Raw genomic sequence first — 11780 nt, forward strand, 5'->3', positions numbered from 1 at the left:
CACGCGGCCAGGGCGGGGCGTGGTCTTCGGGGCGCGCACGCGCACTGTGCGGGTTCCCGGAAGTCGGGCCATGGCGTCTCTCCGCGAAGCCACCCTGCGGAAAATGCGGCTCTTTTCGGAGATGAGAGGTACCCTGGCGGAACGGAGTTCTCTGGCCCCGTGCTCCGAGGGGCGCCTTCTTCCCACGGACCCCCTCGCCGCTTCCTGTCCTCTGCTCTTTCCTGTCCGCCAGTCCTGCCAGCCTTCCGCTTCTTTGCAGCTCTGTGCGTGCCTCATCCTGGATGTCAGGATGGAGCAGCCAGAGAATTATTAACGTGGCTTGTGAGGCTGTGCATGGAACACACATGTAACATGTGAAAACCGCTTAGCTCATTGATTAGAAGTCAGTTTGCTTAGAGTCTGAAGTAGTGTTTTTGCCTAGTTTTTTTCTCTTTCCCCCCAGTCCCCTGCATAGCTCACCAGCCTATTTATATTTAAACTCCAGTCTGAAGGCAATTATGATTTTAAAAATTCCAAGTTTAAGTTTGCCCTTTAGAGGAAAAACAGATGGGTGCTTGCGCTTCTCAGAATAGCTGTCTGATAAAATTGGTATTTGTAACTGTCTAAAATATAGGGATGTATATTTGGATATCATGATGTTTGGAATTATTAAATCCAAGCTAACGAATCCCTCCCTCTTTTCCTCCATTCCTCTGTCCCTTTCCTTCTCTCTGCCCCCTCCTTTTTTAACTTGTTAAATGAAAGGTCAGGTATCTTCCACAAGACAACTTAAGACCATGTTCTCAGCACCTAGATGTATTTGTCCCAGAGGGACAAACAGCAGGGAATAAGAGACAAAGATTGAAGGTAGAGAACAAGGGGCCTCTTAGAAGAGAGAGGAGACAGGTATGGCCCATAGACCAATGGCAGTTTCTAAAGGTCAAAGAGGAAACCCAGTGTTAGAACGAGGTGTTTAATTTTGATTTTGGTGTTAATTCGGGAAGCCAAAAGGGAGCTTATGATTGCTGGACTTCAACACTTTGACAGCTGTACCTTGGTAATCAGCCTCAGTGGGGAAAGAGTGGCCAAATGAGAGAACAGGCACATACTGGTGACTAGCTTTCGTAAAGTAATCTAATGGTTTTTAGCAAGAAGAGAGAAGAAGGAAGGAAGAGGGCAAAGCCAGTGCCATGATGTCATGCTCAGGCCCCTTCGTTAAAACATTATTAATATTTTTGTTGGTAAAGGAGAGGGCCCCACTGTTTGCCAGTGCAGTTTGTCAATTAATGAGCCCATTGGGAAATTTGATCCTAAGTTCTGAGTAGTTTTCTGATGGCCTGTGTAAGTGTAGTTGTTCATCGTAAGTTAATAAAAATAATGAGAGCTGAGCATGGAGCTGCAAGACTGCTATCTACTTGGGAGGCTGAGTCAGCAGGGTCAGAGTTCAAGGCCTGACTGGGTTATAGGAAGCATTCAGAGCCAGGCTGTCAATTAGTAAGACACCCTCAAAAGTTAATAAAGAGGAGTCTGGGAATGTAGCTCAGTGATGGGGTATTTCCCTGACATGCATAGAGCTCTGTGTTTTGTCCCCAGGAACCCCCCAAAAAATTAAAGAAAAAGAAGAAAGAAAAAGTTAATATACAGCAACAAAAACAAAAAAAAATATTTCTAATCAGAAATAAGGAAGGAGTGTACAGTTAATATTTCTCAGCCAGGGAACATTAAGGACTCTGATTTATGAAACTTTATATATACTGAGGCTAAAGATTATTCTATTTTCTTTATTATTGTTTGGCTGGTTTTTGTATCATCTTATTTAGGAAGCTGGTAATGATTATTCATTTGTCCTCCCCTCTTTTGAAATAGGCAAGCTTACAATAGAGAATTCTAATAATATAAAAAAAAATCTTGCTATTTTTCCAATAGGCAAACCGGCGGCACCTGGGAAATTCTGGGATGTAGTTGCCCTAACAGCAGCTGATGAGAAGCAGGAACTTGCTTACAAGCAACAGCTGTCTGAGAAGCTGAAGAGGAAGGAATTGCCTCTTGGAGTTCAGTACCATGTTTTCACTGATCCTGCAGGAACCAAAATTGGTATATACTTTATGGTCATTGTTATAACAGATTCTGAGCAAGATAGTAATTGCATAGTTTTCTGAGCTTTATAGTTTATAAACTGTTTATCTCCATACACAGCCTTTACAGACTTTAAAATCTGAGTCTAAACTATCTCCTCTTAACAAGGTGAATATCAGAGCAAAGATTCTTAGTCACTGAGACTTGAAGAGAAACTCGTATAGAAAATTAGTTAAAAGATTTTTTTTTGCTTCAATATAATTACAATAGACATCATTGGAAGTTCTCACAAAAACTTTCCCAATCCAGTAGTTTCTTCAGACATTTACATGAAGAAAACAAATGGGGAAATTTATGTATATATTTGGTTTCTTTAAACCAAAATATGGAATACAAACAGACCGGGTCCAGTCACTTAAAGTAACATAGACTATGTACTTAAACCCCATTTAATTCAAACTACGTCATCATTGCAAATAAATAAATTATAGTTTACCTTTGATTCTGTACAGATGGAATTTCAAATCATTTCTTTTACTTTCTTGTAGTTATTGCTTAAAGTGCTTTGAAATTTATTTGCTGTGTTTCCCTTGAAAGTAGTTTGAGATTTATAAAATTTATTTCTAAAATTGTGGTTCATATGATTAAAAAAAAGCAAAAGCCTCTTGGTGCCAGGAGGAGAATGCATGTCTATGACCCTGGGATTATTCTGATGGCCACTGTTGGCCAGCACTTGTCTGATGTCCCTTCTGTAGAGAAGAGTTGGAGAGACAGTGCATTAGCATCATTTAAAATATTTTATACAAACCAAGTTCTTTAACGTTTTTAAAAACATTAAATTTTGAAAATCCAGCTTGCGTGTTGAGTTGTGTCATTTGGAAGACATCACTGAGCAAGTTTCCTGGTTGGCAGCTGCATATGAATTCATGGTCTAGGGACATAGATTATGTAATGTATCAATTCTTTCATTACTATTGTTGAGATTATTAGCTGCTATCTTCCTTGATTATTTGTTTGTTTGTTTATTTGCTGGGATTTATCTATTCTACTGTCAGTGCCTTCTCAGTCTGTCTACCTCATATTGACAATTTTGAAGATATTCACATCTTCAAAATTATAACATTAAATATAGCATCATAGCAAAATTTTCATAGTTTTATGTGAGGCAAATTATCCTTTTAAATTGTTTTTAAGGAAATGGAGGATCAACATTCTGTGCTCTTCAGTGTCTGGAAAGTCTCTATGGAGATAAGTGGAAGTCTCTCACAGTCCTGCTGATTCACTCTGGTAACTGACTGCTTATTCATTTACATTTGCCCTTGAATTTCCTGCCTCTGACACCTTAGGGCCTTTATCTCCCTTGTAAATGATTTCCCCTATATTTTATTTTGTTTGAAAATTCAGTGGTGGTATTTTGCTTTGGAAATAAATGTCCATGGCATTTGGGTTTCTTGTTTTCTGTTTTCAATGTGTAAGTATATTGATCTTCACAAAACATTTTCTTAGCATTGTAGATTATGTTCATCATCTTTTATGGATATTTTATCATTTCATTTTTGGTTTGCAAATAGAGAATTGTTTCACAAAACTCCTGAAAATATGGACATTTCTCAGGAGTCTTGAGGGGGGGTTGTTATTAAAGAGACTGCATAGAACATTTCAAAAGAGAAAAAACAGAAGAATGTTATCAGATTTGTTGGTAGGTTTTTTAATTCAATACATATATAAAACATTTGGTGCTTGGAAACTTCTGTTGTTTATCTCTGTATTCTGTTTTTTCTCTTTTGAAATGTTCTATGCATTTTTCATGTATATATTTATGTATTAATTCTGTATTTTGTCATTTTTCTTCTGTATTTAGAACTGCTAAATATTGTGGCATTTGACTATCAATAATCAGTCAAAAATGCAGGAGGAAGTTTCTATCAATAGCTGATAAATTAAATAAATTGTTCTTAAGTCAGTTTTACTTTCTATGTCTCATGAGTTGAAGGCAATCCGTCCTGAAGTGGATGTTTAACAAGAGAAGTACGTTCTGCAACTGTTAAATTGCGCTAGTCTTTTACAGCTTTTTCTAGTACATCCCTAGCACATGACGTTAACCATGCTTGGAACGTGTTGTTAGAAATGTTCACGGAAGACCAAGTTTTAAAAGTGGTCCTTTTGTTATTATGCAGTTGATTGAGAATACTCGCTAGCCTGTATCAGCGTAAATAAATGCAAGGCAGATATTAGAGAATATATACAACTTTAATGTTTAAATAAACTTACAAAACCGAGGTTCCTGCGTAGCCGTTTCACAGGAGGCAGGAAAAGGGACGAGCTGCCTCCCTCGCACCCGATTTATCCTTATGCATTCGCCCGAGGCAAACCTGTCCCCTAAAGGGGCTGGCTTAACCCTACATCTCCCCCTTTTGTCTAAATAAGACAGAACTAAACCAAATATAACTATAAACAATAATAACTAATGATAAATATAACGAACAATATTGAGAACAAAAGTTTTGCTAGACATTCTATCTCAAGGAGTCTAAATAATGTAGAGAGTAACTACAATTAAATAATCTTCAACTCCATCAAAGATCTGAGAAGGGAATAAATATTACTTAACAAATGAGAGATATCCAAAATGTGCAACAAATGACAGAGACAACTGACTACCTGGGCAATCACCCAACGTCTCGTTTGCAATGTTGAGTCAACTAACTTTGGCTAAGGCCTAACATAACTGACATACCATTATCAAATGCAAGGAACTTTCTTAGAATTATCCTACCCTGTCTTGGCAAGATAAGACAATCCTGTTTCATATCTTAGTCAGTAGTTGAGGTATGGGCTTTTCTTAACCCAAAGGCCAGTTCTGCAAAGAAGACAAGCTCCCAGTGGAGTGTCTTTGGTGCTCAACGTTCTCTCGGGAGTAGAGTGGCATTGCCAGGAGTAATTGTGTCTTATAGGCACAGAATTCTAGGTTAGATTACAGGCCATTTTCTACAGCTCTTCAAAGAGGCTGAAGATTATACTATCTATACTAAATATAATCTCTATGTATCTAAAAGACCTGATTAACCTAAAAATAAATATGACAAACATATAATTCTCAATACCTATCTAATTTGAAAACTAAGAGAATAAACAACTGTGCAATATATAAAGACAATGATCTTCACCTGTAAACAGTGTCATTACATATCAAATGTAAACAATGTTATTACATAAATAGTATCAGAGGTAGAAATGTACATTGTAATATGATAGATGTATCCATACAATATAAGCATACTCTTATGCAAAAATAGAGGTAGGAACACTCACATTCAATATTCAATATATCAATATACAAGAAACAGTACCAATATAATTTTCTAAAAACAGTAAGTCACAAATACCAATCATCCCATCAAACCAGTTAATCCCCCTTTTTTTCTGAATATACCCCTAATTCCATACAATAACTCCCCATCCCCTCAACCCTAAACCAACCACTAAAAGATGTCCCTAACCCTGTGGGCAAACTCTGTTGGGAGAGGGGACATTGTCCTCCATACGCATTCGCCCGAGGCAAACCCGCCCCCTAAAGGGGCTGGCTTAACCCTACACTAGCCTGGTTCTGTGTGTCCTGACCTAGAGTCTCTAGAATTGCATTACATCAAATTGCCTTATGAAAAACACTCTTTGATGGCTTTAAAGTCTAGATTTCCCAATTCTATCCTTAATTTTGATTAGATACTTAGTATTAGATATCTTCAGATGTATTTTATGCTATAACTGGTGCCACCAGATTTTGAAAATCTCTTAACATATTTTTAAATCCTTTACAATTTTTATAGGTGGTTACAGTCAACGTCTTCCCAATGCAAGTGCTTTAGGAAAAATCTTCACAGCTTTGCCAGTTGGTGAGCCCGTTTATCAGATGTTAGAGCTGAAACTAGCCATGTACGTGGATTTTCCCGCACGCATGAAGCCTGGAGTTTTGGTCACCTGTGCCGATGATATTGAGCTGTACAGTATTGGGGACTCAGAGTCCATTGCGTTTGACAGGCCTGGCTTTACTGCCTTAGCCCATCCGTCTAGTCTGGCTGTTGGCACCACACATGGAGTATTTGTCTTGGACTCTGCCAGTTCCTCACAACATGGTGATCTCGAGTACAGACAGTGTCACCGTTTCCTCCATAAACCCAACATTGAAGACATGTACCACTTTAACGCTGTGCATAGACAAGGAAGCGTTGGTCAACAGGACTTGGCTGGGGGCGACACTGCCTGTCTTCCATTGCACTCTGAGTATGTCTACACAGATAGCCTATTTTACATGGATCATGAATCAGCCAAAAAGCTACTTGATTTTTATGAAAGTGTAGGCCCACTCAAGTGTGAAATAGATGCCTATGGTGACTTCCTGCAGGCACTGGGACCTGGAGCGACTGCAGAGTACACCAGGAACACGGCACATGTCACTAAAGAAGAGTCCCAGTTGTTGGACATGAGGCAGAAAATATTCCACCTCCTCAAGGGAACACCACTGAATGTTGTTGTTCTTAATAACTCCAAATTTTATCACATTGGAACAACGGAAGAATATCTGCTTCATTTCACTTCTGATAGTACATTAAGGTCAGAGCTGGGCTTGCAATCCGTAGCTTTCAGTATCTTTTCAAATGCCCCTGAATGCTCCCATGAGACACCCTGTGTCATTCACAGTGTACTGGACTCAGGATGCCATGTGGCCCCTGGGTCAGTTGTAGAGTATTCCAGGCTGGGACCTGAGGTTTCCATCGGGGAAAACTGCATTATTAGCGGCTCCATCATAGCAAACACTGTCCTGCCGCCATATTCTTTCCTTTGTTCTTTAAGTGTGGAGATGAGTGGACACGTAGAGTATTCAACCATGGTGTTTGGCATGCAAGACAACTTGAAAAAAAGTGTTAAAACCATATCAGATATAAAGACTCTTCAGTTCTTCGGAGTCTGCTTTATGTCCTGCTTAGATATTTGGAACCTTGACGCTACAGAGGAACTCTTTTCCGGAAGTCAGACACACCTGAGCCTGTGGACTGCTCGGATCTTCCCTGTCTGCTCCTCTCTAAGTGAATCGGTTGCCGCATCCATCGGGATGTTACGTGCTGTACAGAGCCGCTCGCCTTTCATCCTGCGCAGCTTCAAGCTGCTGTCCATCCAGGAAATGCTGCTCTGCAAAGATGTCCGGGACATGCTGGCTTACAGGGAGCAAATCTTTCTAGAAATTAGTGCAAATAAAAGACAGTCTGATTCGGGGAAATCCTAAATACGATGTATTTTTCCTGTAAACAGGATTGCAAATGCAGGCATTTTCTATAGACCTCTAACCTTCCTTCCTTCCTTCTTTCCTTCCTTCCTTCTTTCCTTCCTTCCTTCCTTCCTTCCTTCCTTCCTTTCTTTTTCCTTACCTGATTTTGCCATGTTTCAGTAAAGCAACATAATTTATATTACTATAACTGCTAAAGCATTATTGACAAAGGTTTTGATAGCCACTTCTGTTTAAAAAACATTTCAGAATTCAGGAAAGTGATGCTGTTTTATATATTTAAATAAATTTTATGTTTTACACTATTATAGCTTTATTTTTGGTAAAGATCAGTTTGTGGGATACTGTTTCACTCACATTATAAAGACTCCTGTTTTAGAGGATGATTACCTAAACAGTTTTAGACTTTTTCTATCTTTGGAAACGTGGACCAATGAAGCTCTAGGTGACATTGATGACTGTTATTTGTCACGAGACTGTACCTAACAAAAACACCCTGTTAAAGTTTTAAAGACTATTGTCCTTTTTGTTATTTCTCCTTTTGAGTTTTTGTTTTGTTTTTCTGTTATGTGCACTAGTCTGTTACCTGCGTGTATGTGTGTGCACCACATACAGTGCCCATAGAGACTAGAAGGGCCGTTCTCAAACTGTTCCATTGCATTGAAAAAATATATGCAGACATAACTCAGTTGTTTGCTCAGAGGTTGTAAGAATAGTTGAGAGCCTTGCTCACCTCACCATGAACATTACTTAATTAATCCATTCCTAACCCTTCCAAAGTTCTCTTGGCTTGACAAGGGATATTGTGCTTTACATAGTTTTCTGTGCACACTGATAGTGATGCTGAGAAGAAACAGTTGGCTCAGCGGAGGAAATTAGAATAGGGAATCTGAGATTAATACCTAGATCATAAGCAATTCCAGGAAAATGAAACTGGTGGAATTCCAGGTTATGTGCACCTGTTTTAAAATAAACACATGTGTGAAATATCTTTAGGTTGAGGTTGAATAGGAGTAAGACTTATCATACTTGTGTTTAAATTACCTTAAGAAAACTACTAACTGCTGTGACAATTTTATTTATATATGAATTTTCATAAATAGATGACAAACTAGATCTGTTAAAACCCTCTATTATATTTAAATGAATTTGTATTTCTTTTTTTTTGAGGTTTCCGGGGGTAAAATATGTGTGATATTGTTTGATAATTATTGATTTGCTTACAGAGATTTCAATAGTTGTTGAATGCTATTAAATGGTCATACTAATTTTACTGGAAGTTCTGTCAAGGATAATTCATAATTTCATGTTCTAAGAAAAAATCATAAATAAAGAAGACCATTGATCCTTTCATTACTTGAAATTTTTGTACTTATTATGGATCTCTTGTAGGTACATTTGGACATAGAATTTTATCATTTCACTGCGCATATATACAGAAAGGAACAAATAACATAATATAGCAATATAATCAATACATTTCTGCATTTTAGAGTCAAGGCCAGCGTCTACTAAAGCACTAAGAAATCAATTCATATTTGTTGATAAACATCTGTCCCCAAGCACCAGCCACTGTGACTTCAAAGGTATTGGTCAGGCTGCAGTTTAGATTTTCCTCTATTCTTGAGAATGTTTTACATGTACACTACAAACTAAATCATAACTATCCTTCATCCCTCAACCTGTGTCCCTCCCAACTTCATGTATCCTTTGTTTTAATAACCTATTAAGTCCAGTGAGTGCTCCCCATGTATAAAGGAACGTGGGGCCATCCACTGGGACATTGTGCATCTATCAGTAGTCACATCCTCCCAAAAGAACAATTCTCCCTCCTCTAGAAGATAGCAACTTTAAATTGCTCCCTGGAAAGGTATGGTTCCTGGAGACTATCTACCTCCTCTGCTGATTTTTGTCTGGCTTGATCTTGTGCAGGAAATCCCAAAACACTGTGAACTCGTGACAGTAACCGCCATTTCAGGACCAGAAGATGGCATTTCTTCCCCATCCCTCTGTTCTTGCTGCCTCTTCCACGATGCTGCCTGAACCTTGGTGGGAAGGGGTTGAATTAAATATGCCATTTAGACTTCGACTTGAGCACTCATTCTTTTATTCTCAGAACCTTGACCAGTTAACGCTTCTTCTTCCTGCTGATCAACATGACAGCAAAACTAGGAAACATACTGTTGTTCCTCACCTTGGTCTATGTACATGAAAATTTCTGATTTCATGCTTCTGTGTAATAAAGACGAGTTACTACAGTTTGGTTGAAAAACACCAGATCTGCTTCTGGCAAAGTTATCTTTTATCTACATGATCAAAAATAGATCAAACTTAGCACATGGCTCAGAGTTGTCAATTTGGCTGTAGTTTGGCTGACTACCATTTTGTGCCAGAGCAGAATTTAGCATAAAGGAATACTAAAAATTTTCAGATTCCTCACTGCATTGATAATTTGAAAAATTAGAGCCATGAGAGAAAACTTAAGAGAAATAACTAGCACCAGCACCATCTCCTTGTACTGCAGCATTGACACCCATACCTGAAGATGTCGGTCAGAAGGCAGCCTGCATATGCAGTGTCTAACAGTGTTTCCTTCCGGGCTGTTTGGGTCAGTGGATTATGATCTTGAAGACTCTGGATGCACGGATGTCTATGTCATCCAGCATGAATTTGACCAATCAAACCACCTTTCCTATTGCAGTCGTCTGCTGGTGTCTACTTGGCCATCTGTGCTGTGATTATCCTTCAGCTGTGCTCTAGTGCAGTTCTGAAGCAATCTACGTTTATGTCTTTAAAAAGAATAGTATCCCACTAAGTCCAGTGTGTGCTGCCCACGTGTGCATGGTGTGGGACCATCCACTGGAACACAGCCCAGCGTCTCCGCTCTTCAGGCGTTTTCACACACTGTGTTTCTGATCTACTTATTAACTCTCCAGACTCCTTCAGAGCTTTCAAATTCTTGACTGCAACAAACAGCCTGTGAGTGAGTCAGTGTACATAACTCTTTTAATTCAATAGCATCCACTCTTCGGTAGAGTGTTTGGGTGGTTTTGGTCTGTTTTAGTTTACCATTCCCTTGCCTGGCAAAGAATTGAAGCATTTAAATCTTGAGTCAAAATCTTTGAAAACAGCTCTGTTGAACTCAACTTTCATGTCATTTGCTGTACAGCTCAATGAAGTTTTACATGATTGGTTTTCTTCCTATTGCTTGTCGCCTTGGGGTTTGAGAAAGTAAATTCAGCCACAAATACACTGTTTTCAGAAGGGTTTCAAAGTAGTTGTAATAAAACCTAAATCCCGAGAAAATATAAAAATATGTTTATGTTTTATAGTGGTATAAATGCAAAAATACCAATATGCTGCCTTACTGACAAAGTCATAACTTCTAGTTTTTCTAATTGCATATTCCTAAAATCAATTTCATTAAATTTTAAGAAGAAATCTATATAATTGGTTATCATCGGTTGAACTTCTAAATACCTAAAAATCTAGTCCAAAGAAGAGCTATTAGCAAAAGCTTTCTTGTGGATAAAGAGGAAGAAAAGCAGAACTTTAGTGACATTTTTCTCTCTTGTTACAGCTGATGCCCAAATGCACCAAAATTTATGCCATGGGTTCAACAAAAGAAATATTTTAAGTGGCTCCTTCTTTAGACAACCAGATCCTGAATAATGACATGGAGACTTCTTCTTAAGTATGAAAGCTTTACCTCTGTCTTCTTCCCAACCAGCTCTTAACATTTAAATTAACTGGTTTATATTAATTCATGTTCTGCCACGTGGCTCCTTACCTCTCCTCGATACCATACATCTGACTTCCTCTTGTTCTGGTTAATCCCGACTCTTCAATTCTTCCCCTGGCTTCCCCTCTCTCCCACAGACTCCATCCTACCCTTTCCTGCCCAGCTATTGGCCATTCATCTCTTCATTAAACCAATCAGAAGGTACCTTAGGCAATCAAGAAAAGACAGAGACACATCTTCACATAGTGTGGTCAAATATCCCACAACATCCTCCCCTTTGCCTAAATAAAATGAAAAGGTTTTAATTCTAACACAATAAAACTATATACAAGTAAGAATAATTATCAAGAAAGCAAAACTTTAACAATATCCAGACCATTTGAATTTGGCAATTTCTGAGAAAGTACTCTACTATCAATCCTATTTTGGTGAGTATAAAATTTTGTACCTAAATCACTTTCTATCATAACTTTTAGAACTAACCTTAAAATATCGTTTTAGATATTTTTAAATTGTTTTTATTGAGGTATATTTTTTCTCCACTCCCCTCCTTTCCTCTCCCCCCCTTACCCTCTCCCATCATCCCTGTGCTCCCAATTTTCAGGAGATCTTGTCTTTTTCTACTTCCTTTGCCGATTAGATCCATGTACGTCTCTCTTAAGGTCCTTTTTGTTATCTGGGTTCTCTGGATTGTGAATTGCA

General features: G+C 38.5%; 1 protein-coding gene across 1 annotated transcript; it reads left to right on the forward strand.

Annotated features, from left to right (window-relative positions):
• Window positions 1–30: 30 nt before the first annotated feature.
• Window positions 31–8689, forward strand: Fpgt (fucose-1-phosphate guanylyltransferase). Its single transcript, XM_075981031.1, has 4 exons — window positions 31–128; window positions 1906–2073; window positions 3250–3342; window positions 5883–8689. The coding sequence occupies exons 1-4, from the start codon at window positions 71–73 to the stop codon at window positions 7334–7336; spliced, it is 1773 nt and encodes a 590-aa protein (XP_075837146.1). The 5' UTR covers window positions 31–70; the 3' UTR covers window positions 7337–8689.
• The last annotated feature ends 3091 nt before the right edge of the window (window positions 8690–11780 follow it).

This window comes from Microtus pennsylvanicus, chromosome 7 (genome assembly GCF_037038515.1).
Source record: "Microtus pennsylvanicus isolate mMicPen1 chromosome 7, mMicPen1.hap1, whole genome shotgun sequence".
NCBI classification, from domain to species: Eukaryota; Metazoa; Chordata; class Mammalia; order Rodentia; family Cricetidae; genus Microtus; species Microtus pennsylvanicus.

Coding starts and splice junctions, on each gene's coding strand:
- Fpgt (XM_075981031.1), top strand. CDS start 71: ATGGCGTCTCTCCGCGAAGCCACCCTGCGGAAAATGCGGCTCTTTTCG. Junction 129..1,905: donor GCTCTTTTCGGAGATGAGAG/GTACCCTGGCGG, acceptor TTTTTCCAATAG/GCAAACCGGCGGCACCTGGG. Junction 3,343..5,882: donor AGTCCTGCTGATTCACTCTG/GTAACTGACTGC, acceptor CAATTTTTATAG/GTGGTTACAGTCAACGTCTT.